The sequence below is a fragment of the Aspergillus brunneoviolaceus genome, assembly GCF_003184695.1.
Source record: "Aspergillus brunneoviolaceus CBS 621.78 unplaced genomic scaffold BO95scaffold_72, whole genome shotgun sequence".
In the NCBI taxonomy this organism is placed as follows: Eukaryota; Fungi; Ascomycota; class Eurotiomycetes; order Eurotiales; family Aspergillaceae; genus Aspergillus; species Aspergillus brunneoviolaceus.
The window spans coordinates 129,259-148,995 of record NW_020290802.1 but is presented as its reverse complement, the minus strand read 5'-3'; the positions used below and the strand labels follow the sequence as shown (position 1 = coordinate 148,995).

At 52.6% G+C, this 19,737-nt stretch overlaps 7 protein-coding genes across 7 annotated transcripts; 3 read left to right on the top strand and 4 right to left on the bottom strand.

Annotated features, from left to right (window-relative positions):
- Positions 1-1,177: 1,177 nt before the first annotated feature.
- Positions 1,178-5,899, top strand: BO95DRAFT_467397 (uncharacterized protein; the record flags this gene model as incomplete). The annotated part of the gene is made up of 6 exons (XM_025589286.1): positions 1,178-1,630; positions 1,704-2,347; positions 2,419-3,130; positions 3,189-3,356; positions 4,333-5,013; positions 5,102-5,899. 6 exons carry the CDS (start codon positions 1,178-1,180, stop codon positions 5,897-5,899), a joined length of 3,456 nt encoding a protein of 1,151 aa, XP_025438442.1.
- Positions 5,900-6,661: 762 nt separating this feature from the next.
- On the top strand, positions 6,662-8,003 carry BO95DRAFT_446530 (putative mitochondrial phosphate transporter Pic2; the record flags this gene model as incomplete). Its single annotated transcript, XM_025587408.1, has 3 exons — positions 6,662-6,804; positions 6,849-6,853; positions 6,948-8,003. Coding segments are annotated over exons 1-3 (964 nt in total), but the record flags the coding sequence as incomplete, so codon positions are not given.
- Positions 8,004-8,158: 155 nt separating this feature from the next.
- Positions 8,159-10,091, top strand: BO95DRAFT_446529 (uncharacterized protein). The gene is made up of 2 exons (XM_025587407.1): positions 8,159-9,037; positions 9,173-10,091. The coding sequence occupies exons 1-2, from the start codon at positions 8,609-8,611 to the stop codon at positions 9,608-9,610; spliced, it is 867 nt and encodes a 288-aa protein (XP_025438440.1). The 5' UTR covers positions 8,159-8,608; the 3' UTR covers positions 9,611-10,091.
- Positions 10,092-10,314: 223 nt separating this feature from the next.
- On the bottom strand, positions 10,315-12,742 carry BO95DRAFT_476237 (YagE family protein; the record flags this gene model as incomplete). Its single annotated transcript, XM_025589917.1, has 3 exons — positions 11,080-12,742; positions 10,950-11,017; positions 10,315-10,335 (listed from the first exon to the last, which is right to left on the bottom strand). Exons 1-3 carry the CDS (start codon positions 12,605-12,607, stop codon positions 10,315-10,317), a joined length of 1,617 nt encoding a protein of 538 aa, XP_025438439.1. The 5' UTR covers positions 12,608-12,742.
- Positions 12,743-13,140: 398 nt separating this feature from the next.
- Positions 13,141-14,652, bottom strand: BO95DRAFT_446527 (uncharacterized protein). The gene is made up of 2 exons (XM_025587406.1): positions 13,933-14,652; positions 13,141-13,870 (listed from the first exon to the last, which is right to left on the bottom strand). The coding sequence occupies exons 1-2, from the start codon at positions 14,598-14,600 to the stop codon at positions 13,372-13,374; spliced, it is 1,167 nt and encodes a 388-aa protein (XP_025438438.1). The 5' UTR covers positions 14,601-14,652; the 3' UTR covers positions 13,141-13,371.
- A 266-nt stretch (positions 14,653-14,918) lies between these two features.
- Positions 14,919-16,086, bottom strand: BO95DRAFT_397386 (CTD kinase subunit gamma). Its single transcript, XM_025583773.1, has 2 exons — positions 15,815-16,086; positions 14,919-15,727 (listed from the first exon to the last, which is right to left on the bottom strand). Exons 1-2 carry the CDS (start codon positions 15,971-15,973, stop codon positions 15,143-15,145), a joined length of 744 nt encoding a protein of 247 aa, XP_025438437.1. The 5' UTR covers positions 15,974-16,086; the 3' UTR covers positions 14,919-15,142.
- A 339-nt stretch (positions 16,087-16,425) lies between these two features.
- On the bottom strand, positions 16,426-19,594 carry BO95DRAFT_421770 (chloride channel protein). Its single transcript, XM_025584574.1, has 7 exons — positions 19,348-19,594; positions 18,771-19,291; positions 18,606-18,709; positions 18,401-18,553; positions 18,236-18,350; positions 18,098-18,189; positions 16,426-18,047 (listed from the first exon to the last, which is right to left on the bottom strand). Exons 1-7 carry the CDS (start codon positions 19,497-19,499, stop codon positions 16,575-16,577), a joined length of 2,610 nt encoding a protein of 869 aa, XP_025438436.1. The 5' UTR covers positions 19,500-19,594; the 3' UTR covers positions 16,426-16,574.
- Between the last annotated feature and the right edge of the window lie 143 nt (positions 19,595-19,737).

Sequence of the window (19,737 nt, the reverse complement as noted above, 5' to 3'; positions counted from 1 at the left end):
GCTTCGGGCCCTCCCTGAACCACACTAAACCTTTCAGGGACTGCACCTGACCCTCTTTCGAAGTCTCTCTTACCGTCTTACGACATCGCATGATTCCAGCCAGCCCCAGCCCCAGTCCTGCCAGCCCGTAAGTTAGTGCTTAGTGCCTACAGTAGACTGACTCTGCTTTTAGCGTTGCTGCTCCTGTAGGTCCTGTAGGTCCGCTCCTGTTTTGTCTGTCCTGTCCTGCTTCATTCCATCTTCCTCCTCCTCCGCTAGACTACCTACGTACTGTACAGTGCTACAGTCTTTCATCCACTGAACCCTCACCCCCACCCCCCGCTCCCTCTTCCTCCCCCCTCTCTTTCCTATCGTCTTCTCTTGTCTCTTGTCTTGTCTTGACTTGTCTCCCAGCCTGGGACTCTCTATCTCTCTGTCGAGTCTATCGGTCTCTGTCTGTGTCTAGTCTGGTCTAGTCTCGTCCACACGTCCCCACCACCCCCGTTTCTGACTTGCAGACCCAGTTTCTTTCTGGATGGCGTCGTCGGCGGGAAAAGGTCAAGCGTAATAATCTTGTCTCTCTCTCTCTCTCTGTCTTTCTCCCCCTCTCCAGTCTCCAAGCTCTCTCTGTTCCACTTTCCATTCAACGTTCGCCTGCGACTGTTGCCGCTGTCTCTGCGCGGGATATCGGATCTCCAGTCTTCATTTTAAACTTTTTCTTTTCTGGTTCTATTTTCTTTCGGTTATTTTTATCCATCCCATTGCCCTGCCATTCTCTATCATATAAAACATTCTCGCCCGTCACTACTTTGATATCTGCTGGTCCTGCCACCCCCCCTATTCCCCGTTGACTCCGTATCGTCAGCCCTCCCTCCTCTCCTCACAATCACTACCGCCGGAGAGCACCCACCTCCCCCGTCTTATCTTTCTCTCTTTTGCCCTTTACGCTCGCTCCCTCCTTCGCTCCTCCCTCGCTCCTCCCTCCCACCCCGTCTCCTTATACACTCATCTCCATCTCCCAACTCTCCAACATTGTCTCTCGTTCTTCTCACTCGACACCAATCAACGCTATCTTACCGCGAATGTGTTGAAGTCTCAGGAGGTTAGTCTGGGCTTGTTACAATCGACGTGCGACAATCAAGCTTGGTGGCCCGCGCAAATCACTTGATGATATAGCCGCTATCGAGCGCGGCACGCCATGAGCACTCAAGATTTAGCAGATGACGGAATCATAAGTCCGCACAGTGTTTCTGACGAGATGGCAACGGCGCATAATCGGTCTTGCATAGCCAAGAATGCAGTTCCTTCCATCTCTAGTACACATTCGAGATCGCTTTCCTCAACCAAGCCTGGCCCTCCGATCCCAGCAAACCTTCTACCTGCGGCGCCTGAATCCCCCCCTACTCCAGCTCCGAGTCCGACCCCTCACCAAAGATCACCGACTTGGCCGACGACCGTAGAAGAGGATGAAGATGTTTTGTTGAATACTCAGATGCACTTCGCCTCTTTAACCAACGCCAAGAAGCAAAAATTCCTCGAAGGACTTCTCGGTCTATGTGATCCTCAGCAGCTCAGCTTTGTCTGGAGTTTCGTTGTTCCCCGATTAAGGAAAGACCCCTTCCAGGTTTTCCCGAACGAACTATGTTTGCGGGTATGTGGCCATCTTCCCGAGCTCTTGTTTAGCCGCTGTGACCCTGCTGACCCGTGTAACTCAATTTCATTAGGTTCTCTCGTTTATCGATGATCCGAAGACGCTAGCAAGAGCATCACAAGTTTCGAAAAGATGGCGCGAACTATTAAACGATGACATCACCTGGATGAACCTGTGCGAGAAGCATTCATATGCCTACCAACGACCTTCAGATGACGATCGAGACATTGTGGACCCTGCTGACGGCCAGCCTCTCCATGCTGTATCTCCCACTCATTCGCTGAGCGCGTTGCAGAGCACGTCCACGGTGTCCAGCCTCCATTCTCGGGACGGCTTTCCGGGACTCCCACGTTCCTTATCTGGAGACTGGCTCTCCTCATCGAGCTACTCGTCCCGGAGACGGCGGGTCCGACCCGTATCATACAGATCGCATTTCAAACAGAGATACATGGTTGAATCGGCTTGGAATAAAGGCGGGCGCTGCACGCAAAGACATATGAGCCCTGATCAGGGAGTGGTTACGAGCCTCCACTTGACTTCGAAATATATCGTGGTTGCGCTCGACAATGCCAAGATTCATGTGTATGATACCAATGGAGACAACCAGAAAACCCTTCAAGGCCATGTAATGGGCGTCTGGGCTATGGTCCCATGGGATGATATTCTTGTAAGTGGTGGGTGCGATCGAGAAGTCCGGGTGTGGAACATGGCCACAGGGTAAGCCGACCACAAAGCAATTTCCGAGCAGATCATGGATTATTTCAATACTAATGGTTTGTCTGCGTTAGGGCTGCAATATACCTATTGCGTGGCCACACGTCCACAGTGCGCTGTTTGAAAATGTCTGACAAGAACACGGCTATTTCCGGCTCACGAGACACGACCCTGCGGATCTGGGATCTCTCCACAGGCACTTGCAAGAACGTTTTGGTCGGACACCAGGCAAGTGTTCGTTGCCTAGCCATACATGGCGATCTTGTCGTTTCCGGCAGCTACGATACCACGGCACGAATCTGGAGCATATCTGAGGGACGGTGCCTGAGGACTTTGTCAGGTCATTTTAGCCAGATATATGCGGTCGCCTTTGATGGCAAGCGCATCGCAACAGGTAGTCTGGATACTACCGTACGCATGTGGGACCCCGAAACCGGACAATGTAATGGCATCTTGCAGGGCCACACGTCTCTGGTTGGACAATTACAGATGCGTGGCGATACGCTGGTTACTGGAGGCTCCGACGGCGCAATCCGGATATGGTCGCTGGTTACGAATACACCCATTCATCGGCTGGCAGCGCATGACAACAGTGTGACAAGCCTGCAGTTTGACAGCTCTCGTATCGTTAGCGGTGGCAGTGACGGACGTGTCAAGATCTGGAGCTTGGAGACTGGTCAACTACTGCGGGAACTATCTACCCCGGCCGAGGCTGTCTGGAGAGTAGCATTTGAGGCGGAGAAAGCAGTCATAATGGCGAATAGGTCAGGGCGGACGGTCATGGAGGTAAGCGCCCCTTTTGTTACTCCGAACTGGTAAGAACAGAATCTAATGGCATTCCTAGGTATGGAATTTCTCGGCGCCGCCCGAAGATAGCGGGGACGAAGCCGCAATCGAAAGCACTGCCAGCACGCCAGGGCCTTTCATGAGCCCAGTTGAAAATCGACACCGAGAACGCTTTTCTGACCCCCATCCCACGCTGCCCATAAGCAGTGATAACGATCATTCAATGGTGGATGCTCCCTTGTCTTGATGGCAAGATGAGCCGTACAATCGATATTATGAGGACGCCTTATTCTCCAACTTTCAATGATCTCAAGCGCCGTCACCTCTGTCCCTTGATTGGCTCCAGTGGAATGTAGGCAACATGACTGGTTTCGGAACAGGGCCGATTGTGCCTGGTTCTTCTTCCATATATGCATTTTGGGTGTTGGGTAGGACATTTTGTTTGAATTGTGACTTTTCTCTTCTTCAAGCCCGCTGGAAACGTGGTGTGGAGTTAAATAAGTGGCAGTTGGGGTTTTTCTTGTGCTGCTGGAGTATCAGAGAGGAATAACCCCAGGGGTGTCCCATGCTTTCTATATGTGCTTTGTGTGTTAGTATCATACGAGGGTTAGACGATACCTCTCTTGGGAAGATGTATTCAGATCTACAGAAGATTTAATCCTATGTGCCAGTGTTGTGGATCCATCCTAAGTGTAATGTCTTGGTCTTGTCTCAGTTGAGAGAGTACAGTACGGAGTACTTGATCCATTTGTCAAAGTTGATGTGGTCACCTGACTCACTCTACTAGTTAGAGGCAGGGATCCTTTGAGCAGAAGGCTGCGGCCCTTCCACAACATCTTCATCATTGGCGCTAGTCACACCTCTTTTGTCTGCGCAACAAGTATAGGCTCTGAATCTGGCCGAAACTGCGGGCTGCATGGCTGGACGATCCTCAATCCTTCCACTTCCATGCACCATCGACGTATGAAGCCTGCCAGTTGTACCCTGCTTTTCACATGGGCCCGGCCCCTCAAAACTAGTCGATTATGGTATACGGGGGCAAACCTAGTACAGGTTGCTACCTGTGTCGCAAACGGAAGATAAAGGTAGGACGACAGCCAGCAAATCCACCCGATGTCCACTCGTATTGGTGGTATAAGCTATCTGGTGGCTAGTCTTAATCATTACCTGGTTGGATGCGATTGTAGCTAAGCAGCTCCTAGTGTGACGAGGCGCATCCTGGATGCCGCAACTGCGCTGTCTACGGAGAATCATGCCCGGGGTACCGACCAGACACGATCTTCAAGATCGAGACGGGCCAGGTCAAAGGAAGTAGGAAGGGCAACAAGCCTTGTCCCGCCCATGGCGTTCGAGAGAGAGTTCCCGATGGTACCCAACGCATGTCTTCTCTGTCCATATATCAGAACCCTGAGTCGCCATGGAAGGAACGGGCAGTATGCTTGTTCTTTGACCAATATACTGCTTGTGACAAGCCTGAAGGTGGCAGTCACCTGGGATTTATCCCGAGGTTGTATGCGGGCTGTCATCGAGGGCTAGGCGCCGTGGAGCCAGCGTCTTCGTGTCTGCGTCTCGCGGTTGACGCTGCAGCCTTGCTCACCTTGGGTAATCAGGTCAAGGCGCCCTCGCTGGTCACACAAGCGAGACACCGGGTTGCTCTGGCGGCGCAAAGACTGCGTCAGGCGTTGGACTCGCCGATCGAACGGGTCAAGGACGATACCTTTGCAGCCGTGGTCATTCTCGCACTCTTTGAAGATATCTCAGGCGAGCGGAATGGGCTTGCGAGCTCCCACACTGTGGGCTTTGAAGCCCTTATGAAGCTGAGGGGCGAGAGTCTACTCAACGAGCAGGGGCTAGATATGTTTAAGTTTGCATATGTTCACACGGTAGGCTTACATACACCCCGTGCATCTACCCTTCCAATCAGTGGTTTTCAGCCTCCAGGGGCCATGCTGACCACTGTACGATTTGCAGCGCATTGAAGCTTTACTTTTGCGGCAGAAGCCACGCTTCAGTACTCATGATCTCGTCATGCGTCTTGATCCTGCCGATCCTTTACAACGGCTGATAATGGTGGTGAACGAGCTTGATCCAATGTCCCTCGAGAATCCCTTGACTTCAGACACCACCGATCCTGGAGTCATCACCACTCTTGCCTCCAGGATACAGATTTATAGGGCCCTGGACTCCGAATTAGCAGAGTGGAGTCGAAGCCTGCCGACCAGCTGGCTCCCTCACGCTTGCCGGTCGCATACCGGCGAGGATGTCTTGACCTACCAAGGGCAATTCTCGGCGTCGATCTGGTCCTACTATCATGCCCTTCGCATATTGCTACAGGTAACGATCCTCGAATTCGTCCAGACGTTGACCTCGCTTGTGCCTTCGAGCGGCATCCAGCGAGAAGCCGTCCGACAGGAAGCCGAGGGATCACGGTTGATCCGAAGCTTAATTGGCGATACGTGCCGTGCGATCCCGTTCTCGTTCGGGGCGATCGATCAGCTGGGCAACCCATTGGCTTCGCAGGGGGCATCGCAGATTCGGGCCTTCAATGTCTACCATATGATGTGGCCTCTGTGGTATATCTTGACGTGCGGACATGCGACGCCAGCCCAGGCCCAGCAGATCCGGCGGGCGCTGGCGGAAAAGGGTTCCGAGGTCGGGATCAAGTTGGCCCTTGTACTTGCTGGTGAGGGGGTTCAAGGCATGATGCCTTTGATGTTTGGATCTTTTGCGCCGAGTAGTGGGCCGCGTCTTGCTCTGGAGTATTTGTGAAGGACTGATGGTCAATCCTTCCAATTGGATTTACTAGAGTTTTAGGGATGAAATTTTGTATACTTCTTCTGCCAGAGTGGCTGCTGGATGTACAAATAGCTTGTGATGTATTAACTCTCCTCTCAGATCAAGGTGTATCAATGATTACATCAAATTATATCTTGAGCATACAACTTCTCAGACCCTGAGTGGATAGATACTGTATGTACGTAGTAGACGAGGGGAATGTTCCCCTTCCGGCAAGCCACGGATAACTCTGTTATCTCAACTGTAGCGACTGACGTCATGACCATAGATCCCGCAACCACGCAGACATTGGGTGAACAACCAACGAAGAGCCGAAGAAGAATGGGCTATGAAAATCTGGCAAGTCAATTCGATGCCAATTCAGGGACTAACAACTAAACTATCACTCGGCTGCTCGGATGGTTCCAGCGCACAGGATAAGCCGTCGCCATGCCGGTTTAGCCGATTTGGTTACAGCAGTCAGTCAATGCAGTCAGTGCCTGATTCGACTGACTTCACTGCTGGCTGCACTGACGACATGTTACCCTCCACAGTCCAGGTATCTATCTTTAGGAGCCGGTTCTGGCCTGCATGAGCTTATAAGTCAGCTAGTCCTCCTTTCAATGAGAAAATCGTTCTCCAGACTTGATACCCTGTCTCGATTGCTGCTTGTTTCTCTTTCCCCTCCCCCTCTCTGGAGTTGGTTTGGTGCTTTTGTAGATAAAACGAACGTTTATCACTCACTCACGTTGCTCACCTCGATCACTCACTCACCTACCTTCCTCATAAACCGCATACAATCATGTCAATGGCTACGCAAGACCGCAAACTTCCCTTTGGGAAGATTGAGCCCAATTCGGCCAAGTATTTCGCTAGCTGTACGCTGGGTGGCATTATCGGTAGGTTTCCCCCATCCTCGGCTTGATCCTCGCAAGGAAGCTAACTTGTTCGTCTGCTCTGTAGCTTGTGGTGAGTAAACCGTATCCGAGTCGCCTCTCCAAGGGCATTCTTGAGAACACATCTTGACACAATTACTACTACAGGCCCAACCCACACCGCCGTGACTCCGCTCGACCTGGTCAAATGTCGCCGCCAGGTCGACCCGAAGATCTACACCTCCAACCTCTCGGCATGGCGCTCGATCATGGCCAAGGAAGGCGTGCGCGGGGTCTTCTTCGGCTGGACGCCGACCTTCCTGGGCTACTCGCTGCAGGGTGCCGGCAAGTACGGCTTCTACGAGTACTTCAAGTACCTGTACGGCGACCGGCTCTTCCCCAACACCAACCGCACCGTCGTCTACCTGGGCGCCAGCGCCTCGGCCGAGTTCTTCGCGGACATGATGCTGTGCCCGATGGAGGCGATCAAGGTGCGCATGCAGACCACCCTGCCGCCGTTCGCGCACAGCCTGCGCGAGGGCTGGGGCAAAATCACCGCCCAGGAGGGCATGGCTGGCCTGTACAAGGGCCTGTATCCGCTGTGGGCGCGACAGATCCCCTACACGATGACCAAGTTCGCCACCTTCGAGGAGACCGTCAGTATGCTCTACAAGACGATCGGCAAGCCCAAGGAGCAGTGCTCCGGGCTGCAGCAGACCGGGGTCAGTTTCCTGGGCGGGTACATCGCGGGCATCTTCTGCGCGATCGTCAGTCATCCCGCGGATGTGATGGTCAGTAAGCTAAATGCGGATCGGAAAGGTAAGCTCTTGTTTGCCCCATCTCTGAGATTATGGGCCTTTGCTGTGGGTCGTGAATACTCAGGGCTAACGTGGTATAACTCTGTAGCTGGTGAGGGCGCGATGACGGCCGTGTCGCGCATCTATAGCAACATCGGATTCTCCGGCTTGTGGAATGGCTTGCCGGTCAGAATTGTCATGCTCGGTACTTTGACTGGATTCCAGTGGTTGATGTGAGTATCCTCCTTTGTTGGTCTCGGAGCTCAAGGGCTGACGCTGGATGCAGTTATGATTCATTCAAGGTGTTCTGTGGATTGCCGACGACTGGTGGACATTGATGGTGTTGGTCGTAATGTATTCTGATGAATAGAGTGGATTTGTTTGTATGTAATTTCATCATAGTTAGGAGTTCGGTGGATAATGGAATCTCGTTTGACAAAGGAGTGGTCCTGCGATAGGAATGAATGTACAGGTGAAATAGTAGTCCGTAGATAGTCAACGCTGACCGCTTTGGACTGTCGGCCGGCAGAATTACCGCGGCGATCTCAACTTCCTCTTCCTTTCGCTTCGTCCTCAGCTCTCGACCTCGTCCATTGCCAGCTCTATTCCATCTTCTTTTCCGTGGAATCTCTCGCTCGGATCGGCTTTGTGTGGTACTGCAAAAATCAGCACTTCTCACTTCATTGGCCCACCATCCTCAGCAACACACGTTAATTGTTTCGCGCCATCAGGGCAGAGAGATCGAAGCCATCGGATTCGCATTGCCAGGAACACATTCAGCGGCTTCCGGAGCCCCTTGACCAGACTTTGTCAATCTTCTTGACTATTACCTCCGACTAAAGCGACACCGCCTCCAGCAACTTTATTATCCAATTCCACTATCACCGAAATTTCTCAGCGATCCAGTCTCCGACATCCACTGTCCCGTACAGCCTACAGAAGCATCTCCGTCCCGACAACCACCCGCAATCAACCTCTCTCGTCATCACCTCCCAAATCACCTCCCAGCCGCTTATTTCAGTCACTTCACCATGGAAGACACGACATCCACCACAATCCGGCCCTCAGCGGCCACCACCAACCCCCCCAGCGTCGAGAACGCCTACAAGCGCAAATGCCTTGCCCTGAAGAAGCGCCTCAACGAGATCGAGGAAGAGAACGAACAGATGCGCGTCCGCAACCGGCGCGGCTGGCAGTACATCCAGAAGATGCGCCTGGAGTCGTGCATCTTGCTCGAGCGCCTGGCCAAGGTCACCGGCATGACCGAGGAGGCGTCCTCGCAGGCAGGGGCCGCCGCCAACCCGGAACTCCGGGCCCGCGCCGTCGCGCTGATGAGCAACGCCTCGGCGTTGAATGGGCTGGCCGCATCGTCGGAGGGTAAGAATGGGGCCGCTGGCGGCGGTGGCGGCGCGTATCTGGATGATGAGACGGAGGGGAGTTCAGATGAGCAGCCTCCTACTGTGAGTTTTATCCTTCTTTCTTTTTCCTCTTTTGGGGCGGTGGCTTCACTTTGACGGGCTGCCGTGCAAAGAAGACTCGATGCTGGGTCAGTGTGTGCACCAACAAGACAATTGACTGAATCCGCTCTGTAATAGCCCCAAGAACGACCTCTCCGCGTCAAACGATCCCGAAAATCCAACCTCCCCGACGGCGTCGGCGCCGACGATGAAGGCAGCACCGCCGCCGCTGGAGCTGCCAGTAACAATGCTGCCGACAACGGCGACAACAACACCGATAACAACGGCACCCTGCCCCGGCTGGCCCCCGCCCCGTCCCAGGACGATCTGAGCTCCACGTTTCGGCTTGGGGCCGGCCAGCACCCAGAATCCGATGAGCGCGGCACGAGTCAGAATCCGGAATCCGGCTCGAGAACCCGTCGAGCCTCTAACGCTGCCGCCGCTGCCGCGGATAACGATGATGACGACGCCGCAGCTGAGGGAGAGGAGAATGAGAACGAGGCTGGTGACGCATCAGTGGAACCCTCCTCGACGCCGATGGATGTGGATGTCAAGGAACCGAAGGAGGAGAGCTAGGGACAAGCTATGCGACATCTTCTTCAACTCAAATTAATCTTCACAATTTCCTTATCTTTCTGGGTCTCGAGTATCTCCATCTCCCCACCTCCCCTTTTCTCTAATTGTATAAACAAGGGCTACGGAGCGGGAGACAAATCTCAAAACAAACTTCAAAAGACCATCATCCATGGCTTGCTATATCTTCTTCTCTTCTTGACTGACTGGTGACCTGAAAACTGTTTTTATTTGCTTTGTGAGTGTTAAACTTGCGCGAAACCAATAGGTTTTAGAATTGGGGAAACTGGAGCTTTTTTTTTTCGTGTTGGGTTGTTTTTACCTTCTGTGTCGGATGCTTAACCTCTTACCTATTTTGCCTATCCACCTACTTACCTTATCCGCTTCTTGCCTCGAGGCAATCCTCTTTCTTCCTTTGTGGGGGGGTGCATACTTCTCTTGTCTCACCGTTTGCTGGATGTGTGCCATAATTTCTAGAGACCGGGTGGATTAATCCACCACAAGCGCATGAAGTAACCATCTTGTCTCGGATTGGATTCGAGTGTAAATTGACAACGGTCATGTGATTACTTTGTTTTACAAATATAAGGTTGACAGAGGAGTACGTATGGGCTCGGGCAGCTGGCGGACTTTGACTCCGCTGGAAGTAGGTCCAGGTGCCCTGAATAGCCATGCCCACGGGCGAGAGGCTTCCACCCTCCAGCAGGCTAGCTACTACACCTACCAAACTTGGAAGGCACTCAATACTCCCGAGTCAGTGAGGTGCAGTGAGCTGAGCACAACATCAACTCCAACAGTGAGCCCATCCCATCCCCACAAGAACAACATCACACAGTACAGCGTACAGTCACCATTCCGACTCACCAACAATCTACTAGACAACAAGGGTCAATCAATTCACTTTGATTGTCGCAAACAATAGACACAACACACAAAACACAACTAAAGCAAGGAACGCTGGTTAAAGGCCCCGGGCTATGCATAGAAAACATAATTTCCGATATGATGCAAGAACTTTGACTGACTCCCCTCCCTGTAGTAAGGAAGAACAAGCTCAAAGAAATCAGGATTACAACACATGTCCCCAATCGTATCCCCCCTCTTCGCGAAACCCCTGTAGCGCCTAAAGCAAGACACACCAACAAAGAAAAAGTCCGCCTGGAACGGTAGAAAAAATGCCGGTCATGAAGTCCCTTGGGATTCCAATGAGATGAGAGCGAAGCAATAAGCAATCAGGAAAATCTTGGTTATCGAAACAATGAAGATCGCCCAGAAGAAAAGGGAAGCCGTGTTCCTGACGCCGGAGGAAGATTAAGAAAACAGAAAACACGCTTTATTCCACGCCGGCGTAGAGGTCGACTAGAATATTAATGGCCGCGACGAGGATTTCGGCGGCGATCAGAACGATAACTGGAAAAAAGGAATTGAATTAGAGAGGTATACAACCGCAGAACCAAGAGAGGGAGACGTACCGATCCATTCGAGATACTCACCATGGCGGTGAGTTAATTGATCCTTCAGAACGGCAAGCAGATCCGCAATGACGTCTAACCGCTCCGTCAAGAGACTCACTCGCTGGTCCATCTCAAGGTAACTCCGCACGGCCTGGTACACAGGCTCCAGTTGGGGCTCTGCCCACATCAGTTCCGGACTGTCGAGGACGGAGCCTTGAAGGTGGATGTTGATTCGCAGGATGAAGAGCTCTCCGACCTGCATGTTGATCTGGCGCCGAGTGAGATTTACGCTGCCGGTCTGGGCGATCTGGGCCGGGAGTGGTGCGGTGTTGGAGATCGTCTCGGAGACGAGATCTTCGAACAGGGATGTCTTGACGGACTGGGCGAGAGCATGGGAGATGGCGAGCTTGATCATGTAATTCCGCGGGTCACGGAGGGAGATGAAATCGTTGTAGATCCGGGCTTGGTATTCGCGCGCATAATAGAAGTTGAAGTTCTCGACCTGCGTGTCTTCGGGACTCAGAATGGAGGTTGCAAATTTGGAGATATCGGATAAAAATCGTGACTCGTGCGCGGGCGACATGCCCCAAATAACCACGGTGCCGTAGTCGAAGAGGAACACCTCCGGGGTGTGGACTTTGGTGTCGAAGTCAGGGGCAGCTTCTATTTGGGATGCCGATGCGGTGGAATCGACCACGGCGCTCTCATGGTCATCTTGTGGATGGTGCGATTCCGAATCTCTCAGGTCGATAAGATCTTCCCGTCGGGTATTGATGTTGTCTTGCACTTCCACTACACTATCCGAGTACCGGCGTTCTCCAGTAGGACGTATCGGGGTTTGGGATTGCGGCGAATGCAACCCGTTGCTAGGAAGATTCCATGTGCCTCGCTGCTTTGCTTCATAGTCGTAGTCATATGGCGAGTATACGCACTCATCGTAGAGCTTCGGGTTGGCTCCGCGGGTCTTTGCGCGGGACTTGAGAAACCGCACCACCCCCTCCAGACGATACGAATTGGCCGTGCAGTAGGCTGTGACGCGGGGCAGTCGCTCTCGATCCGCCTTTCCCAGACTTGCAGCGTGACTGCGGGCGGTCGGTTCTTTGATGCGGGCGATCTGCGAGTAGACATCGGATGGAAAGTCGCCGTCGGCGAGTTCTTCTTCGGTCACGGGATCGGGCAGTAATTTAAGCTTCTGTGCGTTCTTTGTCGTTCGCTGCGGTCCGACCTTGGGGGCTGTCGCGAACGGGGCACCGGCGGTGCTGTAAGGTGCTCCATGGCTATTGCGGCGGCGGAGCTTGCTATTTAAGGCGGACAAGCCGGTCGGTCGGGGTGGGCCAGCGCTCTGAGAATTGGATGCAGGGTAAGAACCAGAATGAAGCGGTCTGAAGGTCGGGTCTGCGGCGGTAGTATCGTGATATGTGCTGACAGTGGCCAATGGGTTGAATGTCACCGTTCGAGGAGCTCGGTTTCCTCGCGGTGACGTATTGGTGGAGGAAGGCGGCTGATGTTGGGGGAGGAGGGGGGAAGACTCTGTGATGGAAACCATGGTGGGTAATTGAGGAGGAAATTCAGAATGCTGCACAGAGCAGATTCTGTTGAATTGAGCAACAATCGGGAGGCAGGCACGTCACCGAGGATGGTGGGGAGGCCGTTGTGAAGGGAGAGAAAAGAGAAAATGAAGTCTGAGGACGGGATGGGATGGCAGTAACTTAGCTCCAACTGGAAGTCCACCGGGCAAGCTTCCTCCTTTCCTTTCTTTGCCTTTCCTTCCTCCTGCTCCGCACGTGCGCCCGCCCAGCACTGCCATTTCTTCCCCTCAGCTTCGACACCTCGCTTCGCCAACGCAGTCCTGCCGATTCTTGAGTAAGAAGACTAGTAACTGGAGGTCTGCAGTCAACGGTCATATGTTCGCGTCTTGTCAAAAGCAATTATACCCTGCAATGAAGCGAAAAAGAAAAAGAAAAGAAAAGAAAAGAAAAAGAAAGCATACATTACGAGGTGGGGTTCGGGCAGCTTCGTCGAGCTTGACCTGCAGATCGGGACTGCGCATATCGTGGATGATGGAGCATTTCTTATGTGGCATCATTCCGAGTTAAGAGCTAGAAACCCTTCGTAGACTCTGTCTTGCATGAAGATCCGAGAGCCTCGACTCAATATGGACTATGCGAAGAAATATAAAGCGCCCGGAAGTCATCGCTGGAGACCCGAGCTCAAGCCAACATGTAGACAGGAAATAGATACAGGATATACTTTTGATTTCATTAAAAAAATTCCCTAAAACGAGACGGAGTTACGTGCGCCAAAGACCTGCTATTTGCGCACAAACCCCGAGGAACCGCCAGCCGTTCTTCTCATCCCGTTGACTTTGGCCGTACTGCGAGCGGCACTCAACCAGGCTTGTCTCGCGTTCTGGCTGCTCTTCGAGGACTTGGGTGGAAGTGCAGTCTTCGACTTCTTCCGTGATACATCTCCATCCAGCACACGGATCGTGACGTCGCCCATCTGCAAATCCTTCGGGGCCTTCTCCTTCTTGTCCAGGAACCTCAGTTTGGTGGGCTTGGGTCGCACAATCTCCATCTCTTCGGCGGGAGGGGTCGGGGGGCGAACGTCGGGGGCGGCATTCAGGATATCGTCCGGGAGGAGAGCGGGGAGCGCAGACCTCCGGGCACTTTCTGTCGTGGTACCCTGAAGGGTCTCGGTGCTTTCTGATAGCTGATCCTCGGCCTCTCGTTTCTTGTTGGCCGACTTCGCCTGGAGCTTGCGCAGATCGTCGAGTTGTTTTCTCTTGTCTCGTTTCAATTGCTCCTCTCTGTGCCATAGTCAGTGATGAGTTTCAAGTGCCATGGAGATTACATGAAAGAAGATACGAACATTTGTTTAGCCCTCTCCTGTCTCTTCGCCTCCATCCGAATCTTGGACAGTTGCGCGGAGTTATCAACAGCCTCGGGAGCCTCGTCATCACTGCTATCCTCCTCCTCCTCCTCATCCGCATCCATGCCCTGTGGCGTCTCCGCAACTTCCTCCTCCATCTCAGGCACTTCCGGCTCTTCGCTATCGAATCGGAAATGCTTCTTTTTGGCGGCCGGGGGAGCAGCAACAGCAAGTGGCGTCTCCTCCTGAACCTCACTATCACTATCCTCCACCATCTTCGCCTTCTTATTGCTAGTAGTCGTCGTCGCTGTCGTCGTCGTAGCCATCTCGTCGTCCTCCGATTCCTGCACGTCCTCTAGACTGCTGCTGCCCCGCTTTCGCCGTTTGCTGTTGTCCTGCGTCTTGGAGGAGGAGGTGGTGTTTGGCTCGGATTTGCGCTTTCCGTTGATCGTCCTTTTGTCAATCGAGCTTGTCCCAACTTCAGGCTCCGCGGACTGCTCGGCGGTCAATTTCCGCCGTCTAGTGGCTGTGACCATCTTCTTCGGCGTAATAACGGCGGCGCTAGTAACGCTGTCCGAGGCGAAATTTTTGGGAAGTGTGCTTTTTCCGTTGGAGTCCGTCGATCGATTGAATAGCCCCTTTGCTGCGGTCATAAACTGTGCAAACATTTAAAGGTTGAGATAAAGGAAAAAGAAAATTTCCCCGGACCTTCTCTCCCAGTTGTTTTGCATGGAGAAATGTTATTGCGCGTTGCGCAAACCCTCTTTTCCGGAGCGTAAAAAGAAGCATTCGAAAATTGTAGCGGCGACTGTGTTTATCCGGGGCGAAAGTGGATCGAGAAGTACTGTAAATGTGGGTCCCGCTTCTGGTGTACTGAACGAGTATAAGCAAGGATAATTACAACAGGAACTACACCTAGATCAAATAGTTTCCAGTTGTTTTCGATATGTCAAAATTCATTTGAAGCTGATATAATATTCACTTTTCGGGTATCCTGGACAACTGTAAACCTTGCAATGCATGAGCTGCGAAACTCGTGAGACAATTCCACAGAACATGCACACCATCGAGAACGCCAAACCATGCTGTGTATGTGTATAGTATCAGTAGCATGCATTAAAAACTCCCCCAAAACTCCTTCTTGACCATGAAAACCCAAGCAAACCACCCCCGCAACGAGAACCACAAGACAACGCAGCTAGGCAAATCTTTACCGAGCACCCACCATCTGCTTCCGCTCCAACAGCTCCTCCTTCGCAGCCAGAAAGTCATCCTCGCCGATATCACTCGCCTCATCCCAGAACCGGCCGTGCTCGTCGCCATCATCCCCGCTGACCGTCCACATACTCTCCCGCAGCCGCTTGTTGCGCTCGCGGTCCTCCTCAATGCGCTGCTCGATTTGCCGCTTGTCCACCCTGCCGCGCGAGCCCCGCGGCGTCGCACCCTTGGCCCGCGCCGCCCCTGCCGCCGTCGCCGCATCATCACCCTCCGCGCCTCCTTCCTCCTCCCCCTCCAGATCCAAATGGGCCGGGTGCGTCTCGCGCTCCTTCAGGAAGGCATCAATCTCCGCCACCGTCGCCGCGGAGAGGATCTCCTTGGTCTGCAGCCCGTTCAGGACGCGGCGGACGTGCTTGACGTTCGCGGCCCCGGAGCCGTCGGGCGGCGCGACGGCGTCGACAATGCGGATGATGTCGCGCTGGATCATGCGGACGTAGGGCGCATGGTCTTCCCGCGTGGCCATCTCGCAGAAATGCTCGACGAAGTACATGATGTTTGCTCGGTTGTTCATGTTGTTCTAGATGTTTGCGAAAAGAGTCAGATTTTGTGTGGCAGACAGAGCAGGCGAAAAGAGTGAGGCGCGGGGGCGCAAGGGCTGACCTACTCGCTCTAATTGTTCGAGAATGCACGAGTGAAGATCCTCATCCATGTCGCGGTACTTGAGCGCATAGTGCGCGGCTTTCTGGGAGGAGGTGACCGAGGCATTGAGGTGTTGCAGCTGCGCCGTGAAGCGCATCCGCACTTCGAAGGGATCGACCATCATGGTTGCGGATGGGTGGAGGCCCAGATACCTCTGGCCGGGGGTGGTGGTTGTGGGAGATTGAAGATGGAAGAAAGGGAGTTTGTTGCTCGGGCTGGCTCGTGTATGGAGCACGTAAATTCAAGCTTGGACGCCAGAGTCAATGAAACGCGCGTGGTGAGCGGGGACGATGTTCGGCATCTGCCGCTTGCCACCGCCCCGTCATTGCTGCCCTTTTTCACACCGCTTTTGGGTCCTACTGAACTATATATATCACCCGTTTCTGGAGTTCAACAGGTGGCTCATAAGTGACTGGAGGATTGATCTGACTGTGAAGATACAGGAATTTTGGAATAAACCAATTTCTTAGTAGTATTGGAAGATATAGTGCATCTGGGGTATAAAATCTTGAGCCTTAGAGGCAAAGCATGTTCACTAGAGTTAGTGAATGCCTCTAAGCCGCAGGCGAGGCAGAGGACCACACCAATCATGAAAAAGTCTAAGATTACAGCAACATGTGCAGAGAAGTATTCAAAAAATAGATAGATACTTAAGCCTGGCTCCGTCCATAAAGCGAAGTCACATATCATGTAAATCATTGCGCCCGGTGTTTTCCTGCGTCATTTTACAGAGATTGCCGCCGCTCAATGGAGCTGGCAAGACTTGTGCCGTCATCATCACCAAGTAAGCCAACTTCCTCCGCGGCACTTGGCTGAGTGAAAGTTCGCTCAAGTAGGGTTTCGTCCTTGTGGGAGCTTGACCCACTGACTATCGACCAAACATCCTTCTTGGTGAGCAGGCCCTGCAGGACACCCCTGTCGGCAAATAGAACGTACCGCAGACCGAGTCGTTGGAACATTCGTAGAACAATGAGAAAGGTGGTGTTGCTGTTGAGCGTGATCGGCGTTTGATCCATCCACGGCCTCAGATCCAGGGTCTCGCTTGGGTCTGCGAATGGTTGGTGCGTAAAGAACACCTGCGCCGTGTTTAATAATTCAGTATCGGAAGGTGACGCTGCGTACTTCAGCGCGTAGGAAAGCTCGTTGCGTGAGATGTAGCCCAGAAGAACGGGATTCGACATGTCTGTAACAACCGGATATCCACGGTAGGACGTGGTCAGGAGAAGATTGCGGAGGCTGTCGATCGTATGCCCAACGGCAGTGATGACTGTCAGGTCATCAATGGACGTCATTACTTTTTGAGCAGACACATCGGGTGGAGCGGTGTCATCGCGATGATCAAGGAACGGATATTCCTTGAGTTGAATCCAAGACTCGTAGATACCACGCTTCCCGAAGATATCACCACACCATTTGGACAGCATGACTGCAATCATGATGGGAATGACGTAGGTTAGAGCACCTGTGAGTTCGAACATGATGACCACAATCGACACGGTCATTCTGGTGGCGCCGCCGAGGGCTGAAGCTGCTCCAATGATAGCATATATCCCTGGAGTCACGCACTGTACATCCGGCTCGCAACTGCCAAACAGGAAGAATTTAGGGAAAGCTTGCTGCCACATCCGAAAGACGATGCCGAGAGCCCGGCCATAGAGAGCGCCAATGGCAATTGAGGGAAGGATTATGCCAGCAGGGATGTCCAACCCAAAGGTAATCGATGCGAGGAAAAAGCCAAGAATAGCAGCTCCCAGCAGAAGAGCAACCGTACTAGCCGATACCGCACCAACCTTACAGAAGCCGAACGGATCTTCAGTCCCGGTGCTACATTCCGCAAATAGAGAATGCACGAGCTCCGAGTTCTGAGCTTTCATGAAAAGATTTGGAAAGTTGATCAATGAACTCAGAAGAGCTACAGCGGATACCTCCAGAATCGGTCGGGGGACACGTAGGGAACGCCGCCAATTGGCTACCTTCATGTTCAGTCGGATGAAAAAGGCTCCATAAATTCCTCCGACGATACCAAGTATGACGAATGGGATAATTTCAAAGCGGTGCCACCCATGCGTGTACTTGACTTGGTAGAGAACTATATTGCCGGTGCGGAATGGGTCGAGCGCATGCAAGGTCACAGAGGCAACCATGGCACATACGAAGCTCTGCCACATAGTCTTGTCGGGAAAGTAATAGCTTAGTTGCTATCCAGTCAAAGTTAGCCCGGCTTCTTACCAGAGAATTGTTAACCCACCTCCAAGCTAAATAGAACACCTCCGATGGGCGCTCCGAAGGCCACAGAAATCCCGGCAGCGGCGGCAGCGGAAAGGACCTCTCGTTTCCTCGCTACACGATTAGCATATATTGACTAATGGTCTCATGATGTAAATACCTTCGTTGTGATTGAGACTATGAAATGGCTTCATTATCAAACTCGCACAGCAACACGCGACATGGACAAGAGGTCCCTCTTTGCCAAGCCACATACCAGATGCGACAGCCAAGCACTGCTCTAAATCAGCAAGGGTTCTAGATTGTAGGTTCGATATATACCTACCAAGCCCAAAGATTTGATAGCGAGGGTCCAAGGCCCCATGAAGTGTCTAATGACAAAACCGCCAAGAACGGTCTTGATCTCGGGGATACCACTGTGCTTAGCATATATGGCGTATGTCCTGACTAGGACACATGCGCAGACGGCGAAGAACATCTGTGACTTGCGTTAGCATCTCACCGCAATGTCTAGCAACAAGGGTCAGTACAGAGTAGAGAATATAAAAAACATATTCAACGGCATAGCCGCCACCGCGTGAAGTGACTCCTAGGGCTTTTCTCCAAGGCGTCCAATCCAAACAATTATTAATGTCTGGCCAGCAAGCCACGTTAGTCTCATTGGTTTGAGCGTCTACCGAATAGAACCGACTCACCATCATGCCCCCAGCAGCAGAAGCTCCGATTCAGATAGAACCTACCTCCTCCTGCCCCGTTCCTACAATAGCCAGTTTTGAGATCGGCTAGCCAGTCACTTGAGACATCGATGCAGGCGGCGATGATGCCAACAAGAATTCCCGTCGCGATCAACACAATCCAAACATTGCTTGCATCCAGTATTTTGCGCGCATATCCAACAAGTCCCTGTCCATTTGCGTAGAGCAGTCGTTTTCTTTGTCGCTCTTTTGTGTATTCAAAAATCCAATCGATTGCCGTAAGGTCGTCATATCCTACCCGTCTACCTGGCCCCTCCACATACCAATCCAGAAAGCCCGAATCCTTGTGGTTCACATTTCCGTTGCTGTTCGAAACGTCGCGCGACGATAGTGAGTGGCCGTTCGGGGGCTGTCTGTCGCGATTCGGAGAGCCGAAGCCGGTGTCTCTTGTCGATTCACCAGGGAAAAGGCGCGAGAGGCTGAACCTGGATCGCTGCTTCTGTTTTCGTTTGAAGGATATTCTACATGGTCATGATATCAGCTCAAATCAGCGGAGCAGATAGTTTCTAGGACTTACGGTTCGCGTAAGCCTCCGCTTAAAGAAGCACGGGAGCTCTGTGGGTAGGTGTCGCTATTCGGCGGTTCGCTCTGAGGGCTTGGATCATCGCTATATGACTGCGAAGGAGATGCCTGAGCCTCTATAACTGACCCAGCATGTGGTAAAGACATTGCGATTCATAAAGTATAAAGTATTGTAGCTGCGATCTCAGTTCGTGTTGCAACGAGCCATGCTGTAAGGTTGGCGATTTCCCCTGCGATATCCGTGCTCCGATTAGTTCCCGATAAGTGTTTCTATTGTCGGACTTCTGATCTCACCTCCGTGGCTGGGGCGAGGGCGGTAAGAGCCGTCAGAGTGGGGCCAAGGCGGAAATCCCGCGGCAGAAAATGATCGCGAGAAAAAAAAAGT

What these genes read in the sequence shown, in the direction of transcription:
- BO95DRAFT_446529 (XM_025587407.1), top strand. Translation starts at nt 8,609, where the DNA reads ATGGAAGACACGACATCCACCACAATCCGGCCCTCAGCGGCCACCACC. An exon ending in CAGATGAGCAGCCTCCTACT is followed by an intron (nt 9,038 to 9,172) that starts GTGAGTTTTATC and finishes GCTCTGTAATAG; the next exon opens with CCCCAAGAACGACCTCTCCG.
- BO95DRAFT_446527 (XM_025587406.1), bottom strand. Translation starts at nt 14,600, where the DNA reads ATGTTTGCACAGTTTATGACCGCAGCAAAGGGGCTATTCAATCGATCG. An exon ending in CAGGAGAGGGCTAAACAAAT is followed by an intron (nt 13,871 to 13,932) that starts GTTCGTATCTTC and finishes ACTATGGCACAG; the next exon opens with AGAGGAGCAATTGAAACGAG.
- BO95DRAFT_397386 (XM_025583773.1), bottom strand. Translation starts at nt 15,973, where the DNA reads ATGATGGTCGATCCCTTCGAAGTGCGGATGCGCTTCACGGCGCAGCTG. An exon ending in TTCTCGAACAATTAGAGCGA is followed by an intron (nt 15,728 to 15,814) that starts GTAGGTCAGCCC and finishes GCAAACATCTAG; the next exon opens with AACAACATGAACAACCGAGC.
- BO95DRAFT_421770 (XM_025584574.1), bottom strand. Translation starts at nt 19,499, where the DNA reads ATGTCTTTACCACATGCTGGGTCAGTTATAGAGGCTCAGGCATCTCCT. An exon ending in TAGTCTCAATCACAACGAAG is followed by an intron (nt 18,190 to 18,235) that starts GTATTTACATCA and finishes CTAATCGTGTAG; the next exon opens with CGAGGAAACGAGAGGTCCTT. An exon ending in GTGTTCTATTTAGCTTGGAG is followed by an intron (nt 18,048 to 18,097) that starts GTGGGTTAACAA and finishes TTGACTGGATAG; the next exon opens with CAACTAAGCTATTACTTTCC.